The sequence below is a fragment of the Acinonyx jubatus genome, chromosome A1, assembly GCF_027475565.1.
Source record: "Acinonyx jubatus isolate Ajub_Pintada_27869175 chromosome A1, VMU_Ajub_asm_v1.0, whole genome shotgun sequence".
Classification (NCBI taxonomy): Eukaryota; Metazoa; Chordata; class Mammalia; order Carnivora; family Felidae; genus Acinonyx; species Acinonyx jubatus.
In genome coordinates, this window is record NC_069380.1 from 203,152,448 (window position 1) to 203,170,695 (window position 18,248).

Consider the following 18,248-nt stretch of genomic DNA (forward strand, 5'->3'; position numbering starts at 1 on the left):
ATAGAAACATTAATACTAGACTGTTGAATTAAGTATGTGTGTCAAAATTTGAAGGATAATGACTAAAATAGAAAAAGAATGAATAATTTTCAAAGCAGTAAAAGTACAAGAGAGAAATAAACTTGATTAATACAAAAGAAAGCAGAAAATAATCAGAAAAAGTGCGGCAAATAGAAGACACAAATAAGATGGTAAGAATAGATCCAAATTCATTGCTACAATGAATATAAACAAATTAAGAGACGATTAAGAAACACCCCAATTAAAAATGGGTCAAAGACCTTAACAGATACCTCACTAAAGAAGATCTACAGGTGGCAAATAAGCGTATTAAAAGGTGGTCCACATCGTATGTCATTAGGGAGTTGCGAATTAAAACAACAGCGAGATGTCACTGCGCAGCTATTAGAATGGCCAGAATTCGAAACACTGACAATACCAACTGCTGGTGAGGAGGCAGAGCAACAGGAACTCTCATTCACTGGGGGGAAGAATGGAAAAGAGTTATAGTCACTTTGGAAGATGGTTTGGCAGTTCCTCACGAAACTGAACATACCAGCAGTAGTGCTCTTTGGTATTGACCCAAAGGAATTGAAAATTTATGTCTACACAAAAGCCTACACGTGGATGTTTATAGCAGCTTGATTCCTAATTGTCCAAACTTGGAAGCAACAATGATGTCCTTCAGGAGAATGGATAAACTGCGAAACAGCCAGACAACGGAATGTTATTCAGCACTATAAAGAAATGAGCTATCAAGCCATAAAAAGACATAGCAGAATCTTAGATGCGTATTACTAACTAAAAGAAGCCAATCTGAAAAAGCGACATACCATATGATTCCAACTGTGTGACATTCTGGAAAAGGCAAAGCTATAGAGAAGTGAAAGGGTCAGAGGTTGCCAGGCATTAGGGAGGGAGAAAGGGATTGATGCGCAGTCTGTTTAGGTCAGTGGAACCAGTCTGTATGATTTTATAATGGTGGATACATGTCATTATATATTTATCTAAACCTAGAGGTGTACACACCAAAAGTGAACCCTAATGTAGACTATGGACTTTATGTGATAATGATGTGTCAGTGTACGTTCATCAAATGTAACAAAAGGTTGATAATGTGGGAGGCTCTGGATGTGTGAGGATAGGGAATATATGGGAAATCTGTGTAGCCTTCAATTCGCCTAAAGCTTCTTAAAATATGAAGTCTATTTTAAAATAGACTTAAAGACAATTAGGAGGCAGTTTCAAGGAGTCCTGCTTTTGCAATCTTCATGGGAGACTCACCTGAGACATAAGGACACAGGAAGGTTGAAAGTAAAAGGATGGAAAAAATATACTAAGTAAATATTAACAAAAGAAAGTTGGTAATAGTAGTTATCAGACTGTATTAAGACTGTAAGGCAAACAGCATTTCTATGACAGAAAGATAGTTACTACACAGAACAATTCACCAAGAAAAAGCTTGAACAGCCCTAAAGATGGCATTCACCTAACAAAATCAAAATAGCCTCAAAATATACAAATAAAAGCTGTATGCATGTCTGTCACTAAAGCCACAATTTTGGTTGAAGAGTATTTTTAGTATAATTATCATATTATGTGCTAGATCATGCAGTTAAGAAATTAGTAAGGGTGTGTATGGTTTGACAAGACAATAAAAAAGCTTGATATAATGGGTATATAGAATTATGCTCCCCTCAAATTAAAGGATTCTCATTCTTTTCAAGCACATATGGAATATATTTAAATATTAATCACATACTGGGTCACATAACAGGTCTCAAGAAATACCAAGGTTAATTATCAAGATTATACCTATCACTTTCCTTATTTTCAATGCAAAAAAAGAGAAATAACAAAAATACAGAAAAAGTAATTTTTAAAAACATCATTAAAATATTAAAAAAAATATTTCCTATGTTGAAGAAAAAGTAATGGACACTAAAAGTAGGTATCAAAACTTGTGTAAGAAAGCTAACCTGGTCAATAGAGTGGAATTCAGAGCCCTTTACGCATACATTAGAAAGGAGAAACATGGGGGTGCCTGGGTGGCTCGGTAGGTCAGGTGGTTAAGCGCGGACTTCAGCTCAGTTCCTGGTCTCACGGTTGGTGAGTTCAGGCCCCAGCGCCAGGCTCTGTGCTGACAGGTGAGAGCCTGGAGCCTGTTTTGGATTGTGTGTCTCCCTCTCTCTCTGCCCCTCCCTCTCCCCCACTCATGCTCTATCTCTCTCTCAAAAATAAAGAAATATACATTAAAGAAAAGAAAATCATGGGAATTAAGAAGCTAATCATCTAATTTAAGAAGTTAGACAAATAAAGAGAAATTAAATCCAAACAAAGGAAGGGAAAATGATACTGGCAGAAATTGATTAAATACACATCAGAAAATATAGAAAGACAGCAAAATAAAAATCTATTTCTTCTAATAAAATAGACTATCCTCTGGAAAAACTAATCAAGGAAAAAAGAGATTACAGAAATAAATAATGCTAGAAATGAGGAGGTGTAACTATTAGTGCTGTAGAATTTTAAGAGTTCATGAATTACTTCATGCCAACACATTTGAAAAATTGAATGTTTTAGAAAAATATAACTTAACTAAAAATAACTCATTTGAAATAGAAAATCTGAAAGGTCTATAATGATTAAGCATTAAAAAAAACTTTAAAAAAGTCTATCTTAACTGACAGATAAAACATTTGGATCAGACTATGTTCCAAGCATAATGTTCTAAGTCAGTAGAGAACATATAACCCCTATTTCATATAAACTCCTGGAGAAAAGAAAAGAAGTTAAAATAATAAATCAAAGCCAGATAGGGCTGATGTCAAGAATGCAAGGATATTTTAAAATGAGAAAATCATCTATAAATGTTTTTTACCACATTAAAAAAATTTAAAAAGGGAAAAATTGATCAACTCACAAATGCAGAGAAAGTATTTAAAAAATTAAACACCCACTTATAATTTTTAAAAATATATACTTTTTAGCAAGCTAAAAATAGAAAGGAGAATCCTTAACCTGATAATGTATCTACCAAACAACTAATTTTAGCACTCTATTTAGCAATGAAAAGACTCTCATTAAGTTTAGAAACAAGACAAAGATGCCCACTGTCATTACTGCTCTCCAGCACTATGTCGGAGGTCCAGCTAGAGTATTTAAAAATAATAAATAAAAACACACCTATTGGAAAGAAAGAAAGAAAACTGCTACTTTTTGTAGCAAACCAAACTATAACATACCTGAAAATAAGTCTAACAAAGAAGCATACAAACTTCATAAACAAATTGTAAAGCCTTATGGACATAAGACTTGAGTTCAATACGTTAAGATGACAATTCTCCCCAAATTGTTCTATCAATTACTGAAATCCCAGTCAAAATCTCAACACATTTTTTCTTTTTTCTATTTTTTTTTTTTTTAATTAGAGAGAGAGTACAAACAGGGGAGAGGGGCAGAGGAGAGAGAAGGAATGTTACGTAGATCCACGCTCAGCATGAGACACAATGCGGGGCTCCATCCCATGATCCTGGGATAATGACTTGAGCCAAAATCAAGAGTCGGATGCTCAACTGACTGAGCCACCCAGGCGCCCCTCAAGTTTCTTCACTGGATCTAATATATTCTAAAATTAATAGGAAAGAATGAAACTCCAACATCAGCCAAGGCAATTTTCACCAAGAAAGGGAAGTGTAATGGTGAGACCCATCATATCCAGATATGTAAAGACAGTGGGTGATAAATTTCCCAAGACTAGGGTTTAGTAAAAGGCAAAGCTAGGATTAAATCCTAGTTCATATTGCTGCCAAGTCTACATTCTCACATATCATGCTCCTCAACGACATTTAAGTCATAATTTAAAGCTATTTCTAGGATTGATAAAATGGATAATGTGCATGTAAAACAACAAGGGTAAGGAAGTTATAAGAAGGAGCAAGCTAACTAATTGGGCTGTGGACCACATTAAATCTACATTATGAATAATTATTCAGAACTATAGAATTATAAGTCTTTGCACAATAATGTATGCTTTCTATTATCTATAAAGATCCAGAGGAAGGATAAAAATACAAGAAGCATGTTAAAAAGAATACATACACAAGTAATTTTCAAAGCAACGTTGACAACTTTTTATATGCATTAGAAAAATATATAAAATATATATTTGGAAGAATCTAGGTTATCTTTTTATGAGTGATACTGAGAATTGAGTAAATATGTGAAGAAAGTACATGTCATTACATCAAACTTGTTTTATTAATGGGTAACTAGAACATGAGATCTTACTGCTTGGGACACCTGAGTTGACTTGAGTGTAAATTTTTGTTAAAATCAGCTGAAATGAGAATATGCATATATTTAAGTTTTTCATTCATCTGGTTTCTGCCAGCTAGTTTTTTTTTTTTTTAAGATCTGCTGAAAATCCACAATATAACACTCTGTAGACTCTTAAAAGAAATATAATTCATGGACTCTACCTACTCTCAAATTCCTTGTATTTTAATTAGAGAGATATGGTCTAGACACAATTAAAAAGGAATTAAGGATTGAGCATTGTGAATCCGGCAATGTATTTTATGAAAGAGACAGGAAAACAAAAGTATTAGTAGGGAAGAATTTGATACATTCTGGTTTTAATATTTGGAGTCCTGATATTAAACATATTTTTTTATTTTTATGTTACTGAAAAAAACCTCTAGGACTTCAGAGATCAGATATTGTTACTGGAAAGTTCTTTTGTTCACCTTGGGAGAACAGAAGAGAACCAGGGGTCTACTTGGTAGGTAGGATTCAACTGAAAGAACCAGAGAATGCAGGGGGAAATGTCCCAACCTGTGAGCTTAACTGATAGTAAGATTTGATTATCTGTAGCCTCACATGATGGAGTTAACTGGCCACATGATTGTAGAGAAGTCGCCTGAAAGAGTTAGGATAGTGAAAACAACCAATAACTTTCTACCGCGCAGAGGTGGTGTGACAAAATTAAGGGGTGGGGGAAAGACTAGAAATGCAGAAATAATGTCATTTTTTAATCTGTGTTCCATGGCCTGGCTGATTGCCTATAATTATCCTGCTGTGAAAAGGTAAATTCTCTCCTGAGCATTAAAGGTGCCATTTGCCACAGAGGAGTGGGAGGAATTGCACTGCTAAGCGTGTTGGGTTTGGCAGAAGCCCAGTCTGAGAGATGTAACCTATTTGCTGACTAGTAGGGAAAGGAGTTTGGTAGGTGGGCATAGACAGTTTAATTTCTTTGCATCTTTTCTTGTTTCCCTTTAGAGTCCTGAAAGAAAATGTGATTATCATAATCTTGTTTCATGTGGCATCTTTTTTTTTTTTCCAACGTTTTTATTTATTTTTGGGACAGAGAGAGACAGAGCATAAACAGGGGAGGGGCAGAGAGAGGGAGACACAGAATCGGAAGCAGGCTCCAGGCTCTGAGCCATCAGCCCAGAGCCTGAGGCGGGGCTCGAACTCACGGACCCCGAGATCGTGACCTGGCTGAAGTCGGACGTTTAACTGACTGCGCCACCCAGGCACCCCTCATGTGGCATCTTAAGTTGGCTGTTGTGGAGGATGAGGAACACTGAATTGGTGCCGATAGGTGTTGGGGGTTGTTGTGTAGCCATGTGACTCTGAAAAATGTGGTTTTCTGGGTCAAGGAAAAGAGACAAACAGAATGGATTCATTTCTCTTTTTTTTTTTTTAATTTTTTTTAATGTTTATTTATTTTTGAGACAGAGAGAGACAGAGCATGAGCAGGGGAGGGGCAGAGAGAGGGAGACACAGAATCTGAAGCAGGCTCCAGGCTCGGAGCTGTCAGCACAGAGCCGGACACAGGGCTCGAACTCACGAACTGTGAGATCATGACCTGAACCGAAGTCGGACGCTTAACCGACTGAGCCACCCAGGCGCCCCACAGAATGGATTCATTTCAAACACTGAGTGACATATATGTGCTTTCTTCTTTTTTCTTTTGCTATATGCTCTGACATATATCCAGAAATTCCTTTCTGTTGTATGGATAAGAATTAGATATAAAAAGAAGTCCGTTTAAGAGCTCATAGGTGAGGTACTTGATATAGGTACAATCATGGTCTTTATTTTTATTTATAATTTACCTCCCACATACTTTTTGAAAAGAGTTGAGCATATTGTAGCATACCACATTTGACACTAGATAATTAAGATAAAAAAATAAAAGGAGATTAGCAATTAAAGGAAAGAGATAAAAGAAACTACCATATATCTCTAGCCTGGAATTATATAGCTACCAAAGGAACTTGCTAAGGAAGGTTCAAGACATAATTTTCTGACAATAATCATAATCAAAATCATAATACCTAATTCTTTGGCAAGCACTGTGCTGAGGGCTTTATGTGCATTACATCATTTAATTCTGCTCGTGGCCTATCGAGTGAGGTTGGTCTATGGTATTTTCCCTATATCACAGCTCAGGAAACTGAGGCACAATAAGATTAAGTCATTTAAATTGTCAGATAGCTAAGAAGTAGTGGAACTGGGTAATCTAATTTCTAGAATCCATGTCATTCTCTCCAGTATGACTGTTGATGTGGAATGAGTTAGTGGACGATAGGGTAATACTCTTCAAGAAAATAAGAGGATTTTGCCCTGGATATCCAGGGGTTCAGTCTCCGAGTTTTTTCAATTGCTTCATGGTAAACATATTGAAGAATGCTATTTACCATTTTCCCCAAATTCCAACTATGTCTTGGCATCATGGATATTTGTCTGACTTGCCATATATATGTTGTCTGTTGAAAAGAAAATATCATGTCCTAGGAAACCTCGTAAATCCTCCCTAGCTCTTTGATTCCAAAGTTCCAGGAAATTATTCTAAATAATGCATGCATTGCATAGGATATAGGACCTAATTTTTTGTGATATCCTTTTTTTAATCATGAAATCTGAGGGTATGGAGTTATATGATTTGGAGGAGACTTGTGACTGCACAATCTTCAGCAGAACCGGGAAGGGAAGAATTCTTGCTGCTGGCATTTTCCTATAGGGAACCCCATCAGAGGGCATTTTCCCTCAAAATGATTAACCCCCAACCCCTTTCCTGCCAAACTTCCAACTTTTATATTTCTAATCTACACAGAGGTAGAAAAGGGAACTAACAGTGACATAGAGTAAGATCTGTTGTCCAGCAATTAAGGGCTATGGCCTCAGGCATAGCCAGTCCAAGATGGCAGAACTTCCTCTATTGCCTGAGATTCAAATTTGGCCCCTTTTTGACTCTACTGCTCTCCCCACACAAGTGATTTTATAAGGCACAGTGTAACCTTTTGGGGTGTAATGGTTCATCATTTCATTGTGAATCATAGGAAATGATGAAATATTTGGGAGTCATATCCTTTCAAAAAAGATGAATGATTGAAGTGTCACTGTTGGAATAGCAAATGGCTCAGATAGTTTATGAGTGAATGTGTTTTCAGTTGGAATCTGGGGTGGAAGGTGTGGGGAAGGGGTATGGCAGGAAGAAGAGAGGGAATAAGAAGATATTACTTCCACTTTAGGAACTCTTGATCTAGTCTTATAAGCTAGAGGACTTGTGAGGTAATCATAGTGTTCAACTTTGTGTTTGGCTCAGTGTCTAGGATATTGCCAGGCATATGTTAAATATTAGGTAAAGTTTACCAAAAAAATATAACCCTTATGTATTTTTTGTCCTAAGCTTCTAGGCTTATAAAAGACCATAAGGGTTCTTTCTGCTGCTTGTCCCTCCGTTTCCACATAGGGCTGTACATTACCAGAATTTATTGGAATTTTCCACCCAAATACTTCTCTTTTTTTAAAAAAATTACATATAGAGAGAAAGAGAGCATAAGCAGGGGCGAGGCAGAGGGAGAGAGAGAGAATCTCAAGTAGGCTCCACTACATGGGGCTCGATCCCTCGAACCCTGGGATCATGACCTGAGCTGAAATGAAGAGTCAGATGCTCAACCAACTTGAGCCACCCAGGCACCCCTGTACCCAAATACTTCCAATGACTCTTTGTGAACAGAAGCCCCCAATAGGAGTGGGGAGGGGGGTTTGAGTGTTGTCCAGAGTAGCCTGTCACAAGAGAGGAAGTCTTTGAAGCCTCATGTTTCATCTTAAAAACAAAAGCAATTTTTGTCCTCTTTTTGGTGTGTGTGTGTGTGTGTGTGTGTGTGTGTGTGTGTGTGTGTTTGATAAAAATAATCTTATTCTCTTTAAAATATCAGCCAAAATTGGTGTTCTATAAACATATGCCATGCTTATGCATTGGCTTCTAGAACACCACACTGCCATGTACCTACATTGCAATTTGAAAAGACCTAAGCCTTCCTGGACAAATTTTTCCCCTAATAATGAAGAAGCAGTTAAATTTGTTGTCTGATTATTTGATAGGGCTGAAGTTCAGACACTTTAATATGTCAGTTGAATTCCGAAAAACAGTGCATAGGTAATTCTAAACAGTTAGAACTGTTAGTAAGTAGTGAGATGACACAACACCTGAGTGTATTTTCTCTCCTCTATCCCATACATCCTACTCTCCAAAATCTTGCTTGATCTGTTCAGCCAGTTGACATGTGCACCAGATTCAGCTCCACTGTAAGCATGCTTCTCTGGCCACCCTGCCCTGGTGTCCATGGATTTCTCACGGAAGTCTAGTCATTGCAGGTTTGTGTAGCACATATCTGTGCCATAGCTTGACAGCTTTGTGATGGCAGCAGGGGAAAGGTCAGTAAACTCATTTGCAGCAATTAGCTGCTGGTCAGAGAGTAGTTAATACTAATGTGTTATTCTTTACAGGATGTTTTTTTTCTTCTCTTGGGATTTCTCCAAGGTTTTCTCAGAGGCCTGATTGCCTTCCTCCTGTTGATTTGTCAGTCACCAGCTCTGTCTTCTTGCCTTACTAGCTAGAACAAGAGGCAAGGGAGTACTTTTTCACAGTCTGGATCAGACAGCACCCTGAGTCCCTTTCTTGTCATCAAGCCAAGTTCATCATCTACTTCTATTAGTCCTAGGGTGTGAAGAAGGAAGCTGACCCAGGAATTCAGCTGGGGTTCCTGAGAAGACATGTTCCGTTAACATTCTTCATCTAACTGCAATGAGGAGACTGTTTGTAATGCAGGAATCGACAATGGAACCATCTGTCAGGATAGTGGCCATCCTAAGGTGTAGAAATGGATATTCCTTCCCGGGGCCATTAGGCAGCCCACAGTGGGTAATAATAACAATTGTCATATGTAGAGAGCCCTACAATTTACAAAGTGCTATTTCATTGTTTTGTTTAATTATCATAATAGCCCAGTGAGCAATGTCTACAAAGGAATAATGGGCACCATTAGTGTTAACTACATATTTGAGAATGAAAGAGAGAGGTCTAGTAGACATCTACTAGATCATCCTGAAATGTCCCCACCATTGTTCTTCTCCTGCCTGTGCATACTAGTATTCTCAGTCTGATGATTAGTCCTGGAAAATGTTTTTTGTTCATATAGGATTAATTGTTATCTCTGGCACTCTGCTGCAGTGGAGTTTTAGGAGAGTTGCCTTCAAGCCCACAAACAAGTGTGAGTCTATTCCTGTCTTCCAGAATTTGGTTTCACCTCTTACTGGGGCAGAGGTCTTAGGTGTGGGCAAAAGGACACCAACGGTTCTTGAACTTTTTCCTCCTGCCAAATCCCTTCTCACATAGAAGGACACTTCACAGAGTTAACTCAAATTCTGAAAATTAGTATGTCTATTTTAAATCCAACCAGATCTGTCTTTGGCTATGGTCCTATGCTTCACACTGTGTCCGGCCTGCCATATGCTGGGTTGTGTCACTGTTTAGCAAAAGAGATGCTGAATGGATCTTGTTGTTTGGAACATTCTACTCACTTGGCCCTGGGCACTACACTGGCTTCCCATCTGCTTCTGGGTACAGCTCTTGGATCTGATTCTAATACTGAAAGTAGGAGATGGTCTGAGACCCACCCTCACTGGGCTGTGACTCAACCTTATGTGTGCAGAGCTTCCTTCTTTTGGGGAGAGTTTTTATTCAATTCAGTTGAACTCAACTCAAGTCATTAGGCATTTTGAGCAGCATGAGAAGAATTACATTCTACTTAGTAGTGGGTCAGAGTTTGGAGAATTCTATTACAACCAAAGCTATATGTCCTACATATTGTTTCTTTCCTCCAGATATCTCTTCACTTGCTCTTGGCTCCTGACTATTATGGACTTCATCAGTGGGCTTCTGTGTTCTCAAGTTCTCATTGGTTTGACCTTGAGTGGAGGTACCTTGAGTGGATGTAGGAAACTGATGTTGGGGTCTGGGGCATTTATTGCTCTAGATCCCTCTCTGAGCTTGCTTTGGGTGGGTGAGTCCCTTCACTAAAGATTCCTTCCAAGACAGCCTTCATTAGAGCCCTCTTCTACCAGTGTTTGGTAGCACTCTTCATCCTTACCCTTTGCTGCCTCGCAGTGGTAGCAAAGTCTTTGACTGTTACTAGCATTAGACACTACATTATAGTCTGTGGTTTCTCTATACCCTATTCACATGGTCCCATCATATATAGATTTTCCTTGAATTACCCTAATTGGATTGTGCCATCTGTTTTCTGTTGAGACTCTGACAGATGCACTGTGTGATTTGGGGCAAGCCCCTTCACAGAACTAGTTAACCTCAAATGTTGTGGGAGATTTAAAGCAGATAGCATCCCTTCCAGCTCAAAATTTGCTTGGCAATGTAGGGACTGAAAAATAAATCTCTTCTTTAGGAACTTCAGGTCTCATTACAGATATAATATATATACCTCTGAAATGCAGAATAAAACTAAGCATCCAAGTGATTAGGATACATAGTAAGCGCTCTAAGAATTTGGAAATGGGCAAGGTCACTGATGGTCAAAGGAAACATATGGATCTGCCAGTGAGTTCTGCTCCAACACTGAATAACCTTTTATTCGTGGATTTCCTAATCTAGATCCAAATTGGATGGTGTCTTCAAGCCTGTACCAAGCAGAAAGCCTATTTTGGAACTACTCCAGGGATCCCACACAATATTGGTTAACCTTAGACAAGGCCTTTTGGAAATGATTTACTCTTGATTTACTCAGATACATCCCACAATAAAATAGAAAACTTCTAGGATTTATTAAATTGAAATGTTCTTTAAAAAAAAAAGTGTAGAAAAAGCAGATTAGGAGCTGAGAGGCTGGAATTCTAATTTTAATTGTCCTTCTTTAGCTCTGCCTTAAATGTTTTTTGATCTGAAAAGAATTCTCTTTTATTTTGTTATAGGTTACTTTGGTTTTTTTCTTTGATTCATCTGTATTAAAGACATATACACTGATATAAGAATAATATAATAATCACCATCATATCTACCATACAAATTAAGAAATGAAATACTATCAATACAATTAAAGTCCATGGTACATGCACTATATATATATCCCATTTGGATACTACTTTTTTCTCCACCAAAAATAATTCCTACTCCCTCTCTCCACCTACCCACCCCTACTCCCTCTTTCTACCCGCCCACCCCAGCCAAGGCCAAGATGGACACATCGCTTTGCCAAATCCCTTTGTGTAGGGAAGCCTCACTTTCACTGAAGATACAGAGATATACTTTAGCCTCAAAGGATGTTAGCTTTATGTGAACACTGCTTGCTCAGGCCCAGGCCTTTCTGCAGTGTATCTGTAAAAACCCAAAGCCTTAGGGGTTTAAATCCGTAAATGTCCCCATGACATCCAAGGCTTCAAGGCTGGCTTACCCTGTTGGATTCTGTCTACTCTTTGGTTTGGTTTTGAGCATTGGAAGTTTCCTTGTTTTCTTACTAGTTCAGTTGTACATTTTTAAAATAAGATATTTTAAAAATATATCTTCACATATTTCTCTTATAGTAGAAGACTATTTAAAAAAATTTGGTTTACCATATTCTGCACCAGGGTACAGAAGCTAGACATTCTACTGAGAATCAAAGACTACTCATACTGGAAGTTTGAGAACTCTTCTCCCATTTCATAGGCAAGATGACTATTGCCTAAGCTAATTATGAAAATAGAAAAACTTTTGTAGCCATGAAGCTAATTTGGCTAATCCAAATCTGCTGTAATTCAAATACATTGACTATTAGAAATGAATAGTAGAAAGTAAAATAATAGTCTCTTTAGCAGTATTCTGCTGTAGAACTTTTCACTTAACATTCCTTAAAGGCAGGGACCATCTTTTTAAAAATATTTAGTTTATTAGAGGCAGCAATTGTCTTTCTTATTTTTACATCTCTCATGGTGCTTAGTACACTTCTTTTCATATTGCAGCTGTTCAAAATGTATTTGCTAATTTGATTTGAATTGACTTTTTCAAGTTCAATGTGAAAACAAAATGGCCCTCATGTTTTCTCTTGTTTTGCTTGTCCTGACACTGACATTGAGCCAGTTCACAGCAATCCCTTCTGTAGGTTCTAGAGAATTTGTGACTGTCCTGGTCTAATATTGGGCTCATTCAGTCGCAAAGTATTTGCTTGGCTTGTACAAAAATAAATAACTTTTAACTAGGGAGTTGTGTTTTAATTATTTGCAATCCTGTGTGGCTGAGTATTAACTCCCAAGTTAAACATCTAACAAGTATAATACAATAAACGGCAGAGTTTGTTATGATTACGTTTGTTTTGTTTTCATCTCAGCCTGGGATCATTAGAAATGACTGATTGGCGTGGGAGATCATTCCATCTATCGTTATGTCTTTTTCTCCCCGAAGAGACCAAAAGTGAGTAAGAACATAGAGTGCACATTTCACCACAATTTAAACCCAATCTGAACACTCCCTACTTGAAGACAGCACAAATAGTCTGGTACAATAACAAGGATTTCCAAAAAAGAAAAAAAAAAAAAGAATTTCCTTAAGAAGTAAAACAATCGATTGAGGTCTCTGTGCCTGGTTCTGTGTGTTCTACACAGTGCATGTCCAAGTCCAGAATCTTTGAGCTAAGGCCTGGAGTCGCTAGACATCAGAAGTAAAGACTAGCAGAAAAGAATATAAATGAGGAAATAGAGATGTGAGCCATCGAGGCTGAAACAAGAAATGTGTGCCCCGCCGGGAGCGGACTGAGGAAGGTGTGAGATTGGAAGAGGGTCGTAGCAGGAACGGGGGGGTGGGGGGGGGTGCAGAGGAGCTGGGATTTTCCCCAGTCACAGCTCCCATGACTGCCGCAGCCTGCTTTGGGTGTCCTTTACTTCTCTTAAGGTAGTGATCTGGGGCACCTGGGTGGCTCAGTCTGTTGAGCGTCCGACTTCAACTCAGGTCACAATCTCGCGGTCCATGAGTTCGAGCCCCGCGTGGGGCTCTGGGCTGATGGCTCAGAGCCTGGAGCCTGCTTCGGATTCTGTCTCCCTCTCTCTCTGCCCCTCCCCCGTTCATGCTCTGTCTCTCTCTGTCTCAAAAATAAATAAAAACGTTAAAAAAAAAATTAAGGCAGTGACCCAACTCTGAAAGGAGATAGGAAGAATAAAGTAGGGGAGGAAGAAAGAGCGTGTTAAGTCACCAAAAAAAATGAGACCACTTATTGTAAAAACAAAAATAATAGGAGGAGATTCCCTTCAGTATAATTTATATGAGAGGAAGTTCAGAAATGTATGCTAATAGAGGGATTATTCTTTTAAATGTTTTTATTTATTTTTGAGACAGAGAGAGCATGTGAGCAAGGGAAGGGCAGAGAGAGGGGGGAGATAGGATCCAAAGTGGGCTCTGGGCTACAGCAGTGAGCCTGATACAGGGCTCTAGGGCTCAAACCCTTGAACAGTGAGTTCATGACCTAAGCCAAAGTCTGACGCTCAACCAACTGAGCCACCGAGGCGCCCTGCTAATAGAGGGATTATACATGTTAGCATATGCAATATAATGAAATCATCTAAACAGTGTTTGAAGACTATGTCATAATGATGAAAAAAGACTATGGAAAACTTTGATGATATAACCTAATGCGTTTGGTCTGCACTGATCAAACTGTGTAAACTATGAATGCGTATGGATCCATACTAAAAAAACATATGGGTAAATGGAAGGTTTTCTCTGGGGTGGCTCTATTCAGGTAAGAAAACTACATATCTTCTCCATTTTTAAACTAACCCTTAATGTTGTCATATTTGCTTTGTAGCCAATAAAAACACCATATATGTGCTGGAGTATGGAAAAGGAAATGGGGTGAAGTGGTTTGGGAATATTTGTATTGAGTGTAATACGTATGTGTGTGCGTTCTTGGACTTAGGAGATCAAATATCACGTAGCAGTAAGGTGATGCTATTCAGAATCTTCTTGGGTTTAACGTTGCTACCCGTATTCTAGTTTTTAGCAACCGGTCTGCATGCGTGCACCAGATCTACCAGACACAGCTTATTATGTTAGCTTGGTAGTGTGTTTGGGAAGCAGGAGGAGGTATGCAGTTCTCTACATACCCAGATTTCAAATCCGAAGGCTGGAGGAAGGGAAGGGGAGATTGGTAGAAGGACCAAAGGAATAAATAATCCCCATGCCTCAAGCACTTCTTTGATAAGAAAAGATCCAGCTGTTGGCTAAAAGTGGTGTTTTGTGAGGGCATCGTAGAATCAAAGACTTAAATATCAAGGAGATGTTTTCTCTGTAGCACAAACATGATTAAGGGCAATGTTGTTTTATTTCAGATTTTTATTATTCATAAAAGGGAAACCAATAGTGCCAGACATGCAAGAACAAAGCTAAATAAGCTTCAGAGGCCCTCTCGCTCTCAAATCTAAGAGAATATAATAACTGGACTGTTTATTTGCCATGTTTCATATTTGTTTTCTTCTTAGAGGTAAAACACAATAGAGATTCATTTCATTCAGAATAGTTGGTTTCAATGATAGGGTTTCGGTCTTATGTAATCTGTCCCCTCCCTTTCCCTAGGTCATTCATTATGTCTGCCCATGTGACCAGACCTGCTCCTGTGCCTGAAGACATAGAGGGCTGCCCCAAGCTTTGGGATCTGTCAGTATAGGGAAGTTCTAGTGGAGAAACCAGTGGTGCAGGTGGCGTTAGGAACACATCAGCATCTTAAACAACTAGCTCCTAAAGAGGAGTGGGGAATGCCGGGCTGCGTGTCTGGTGACCACATCTCCCTTCCCAACTTCTTTGCCCTTTCGATGCATGTTAGCAGAGTCTGACTGAATTTCCTTACTTCCTGCTTCAGTGGCTGCTCAGATTTGGGTACCTGTCCCAAGTATAAAACTCCTGGGGGAAGAGGTGGTCATGGAGTAAGCTTTCCTACTCTCGAGCCCCTACAGGCGATCTGGGTTGAAGGGAAGCTAAGGGTCATGGCTCTGGATATCAGGAGGAAGACTTACACTTGTAAGAATCTGGAATGGCATGTGTGTAAGGAGCAGAGCCTTCCTGTGATGGCAGGCTTTGGCATTGCTGCATCCAGTGCGGGAAAGGACACCCGTGGTCCAGGGAATCAAAAAGAGAGAGGACTTTAAGACACAATTTTCTCTCCACTGCACCCCTAGATGTAGTGGCAATATTTTCACTGAGTGGTTCTATGAATTTATGACAGCCATAGTGTTTATAATCTTTTGGTGCAGTTCTCATTCATTCATTTATTCGGTCTATGCTTGGTGAGAATCTACACTGTGTGCTAGGTAGTTTGTGCTCAGAATTAATGCAGAAATAATAGTTAATATTGATAATAAAAGCTAGTACTTACTGAGTATTTTCTATAATCAATGTTTAGCGCTTATCATTTACTTAAACTTTATAGGTAGATAGCATTATCAATCCCATTTGCAGATTAGGGTATTGAGGTTTAGAGAGATGGAAAGATATTATTTCATACAACAGATATTTATTGAATATCTTTTATGTGCCCATGGCCATGCCTTTTAATGGGTATATAGTAGTGAAAAAGACAGATTAGAATCTCATTCTCATGGAGTTAAATTCTAGTGAGGGGAGATAGACAGGAAGCAAACAAGCAATTAAATGAAGTGCGACTTGAAGCTAGTGATAAATACTGTGAAGAAAATAAAAGGTGATCATGTGACAGAGACTGACAGGCAGTAGGGGAGGGTTGGATGAGTTACACTCACTTTACATGCAGGAGGTTTACTTAAAAAGATGGCAGTTGAGCTGAGACTTAAACAAAAAGTTGCCAGCCCTGAAAACAACTAGGGGCAGAGCATTGCAAGCAGGGAGAATAGAGAGAACAAGGGCTAGGCTGGAATGAACTTAGTGTATTCAATAAGCAGAAAGAATCCTGGTGTAGCTGGAGTCCAGCCAGCAGAGGGAGAGGGACCCATCTTGAGTGGCCATGAGACCCGGGGCTACATACTACCAAAGGCTCCTGGGAGTCCAATCTCCTTCGACTTCATGGTGCATCTTTGGGGCCAGTGAATGTGGAAAGAACCACACAGTCTGCTCTGCAAAACAGGTTTTCTTGTTGCCTCTTAAATAAAGCATGTCTCTTTCAGGTCCAGAATGTCTGGTCCTTCTTGAGCTGTCCAGGCCCTTTAGAAGTCAAGGCAGAGCAGATCGCCAAAAGGAGCATGATTTTTTTTTCTGGTTCTCTCCCAGATTATTTGCCAACAGATAAGTCCCTTCTGAGTTCCCCTCCAGGCTCTGCTAAAATAACCAAGGCCAAAATTATTGACAAACTATGCCATTTTTCTTCCGAATCTTTGTCACATTTCTTTCATGGACACCATCTCCCATCTTTCTTATTTAGTCATCCTTGATTCATCCTTTTCCCTGAATCATGGCATCTGGCAGAGTGGCCATGATGAATCTGGAAATACAGACATTTGAAGAAACTGAAGCTTGGTGGCCTCAAGGATAAGAGCAACGAGGCTTACCTGTGCTCTGATTTGCTCCTGCCTTTTCTTATGGCTGGGACTTGTGTTTGGTTATTACTTGAGATGTGCAGATTGATTGGCAGTGTTCATATGAGTAGTAATGAGCAAATGACTTCAGAAAATTTATCAAAAACATATTTTATTATAAAAATTACCAATATGAATATTTTATTGATAAATAAAAAGATCAGATAAGATTTTCTTCCTTGTGACACAGCAAAGTATTCAATCAATAATCCAAACACAAGCATTATAACATCTTCCCAAACTGCACACGAGCAAAAGTGTATGCATCAGTGTGTGTGTGTGTGTGTGCATGTGCAGTTAAGGGAACTGAGGAATAGGGATGCACAGAACAATGAGGAGAGAAGGCAGTATAATAGTAGTTGTAGAGAAGATGAGGCCAGTATTACCTTAGTACCTTGCTATTCAAAGTGTGGTCCTTGAAACAACATTGATAATACCTGGGAGCTTGTTAGAAATGCAGAATCTCGGGGGCGCCTGGGTGGCTCAGTTGGCTAAGCGTCCGACTCTTGAATCGGCTCAGGTCATGATCTCACTGTTTGTGGGTTCAGGTCCTGCATTGGGCTCTGCTCAGATAGTGTGGAGCCTGCTTAGGATTCTCTCTTTCTCCCTCTCTCTCTGCCCCTCGCTTGCTCTCTCTGTCTCTCCCTCAAAAATAAATAAATAAACATCAAAAAAAAAAAAAAAAAAAGGAAAGAAATGCAGAAGCTCATGCCCCTTCCCAGACCAACATAATCAGATTTTAACAAGATACTTGAGTGATCCCTATGCATATTAACATTGAAAAAGTTTCATGTGTTTGGGGTTTTGTTCTCACCCTTTCACATTGATTAGTAATTATTCTGAAAGATCCTGTTGAGCTCAGGACTGAACTACTCTTTTATCAAAAGGTATCGTATGTAGCTTATCATAGCATCTTTCATACTTTATGATAATGGTGGCTTTTCTGGCTTATTTCTCCCCACTATGATCTGAACTCCACAAGGACAGAACCTAGATGAGTCTTGCATCTGTTTTATTTCCATATCCTTGACCCAATGCATGGCATATAATAGATACTCAATACATGTCGACCAAATGCTTGGCCTGATAGAGCAGAAGATAAAGCATAAGAAACAGAGGGAACCCACCTTCCCTTTTTTGACTTAGTAAATGCTAATTATTTTAATCTCTCCAGCCCTCCACCTCACCTCTTCACAGCCATGCATAGAACTTTCATACTGCCTTGCACAGAATAGGTGTTTGATTTATTTAATACATTAAAGAAGAGCTAGACAAATCTTGTCCTCATAACATTCATGCCACACAGAGGCTTCTGGAGTGGTGATGAAGACAACGAATAAAATGTACCTGTCCGCATGGGTTTAATTTTATCC

General features: G+C 38.9%; 1 protein-coding gene across 8 annotated transcripts in view; it reads left to right on the forward strand.

The window, feature by feature from the left end:
- The window catches only part of PLCXD3 (phosphatidylinositol specific phospholipase C X domain containing 3), a 228,505-nt gene that overhangs the window by 143,719 nt on the left and 66,538 nt on the right, over positions 1 to 18,248 (forward strand). The window contains exon 1 of one of the 8 annotated variants that reach the window (XM_053201086.1): positions 7,839 to 12,754. The exons of the other annotated variants lie outside the window; for them this stretch is intronic. Coding sequence (XP_053057061.1) covers positions 12,688 to 12,754 — 67 coding nt within the window. The 5' untranslated portion in view covers positions 7,839 to 12,687. Of the gene's footprint in view, positions 1 to 7,838; positions 12,755 to 18,248 lie in introns of those variants that run through there. 8 annotated transcript variants of the gene reach the window in all.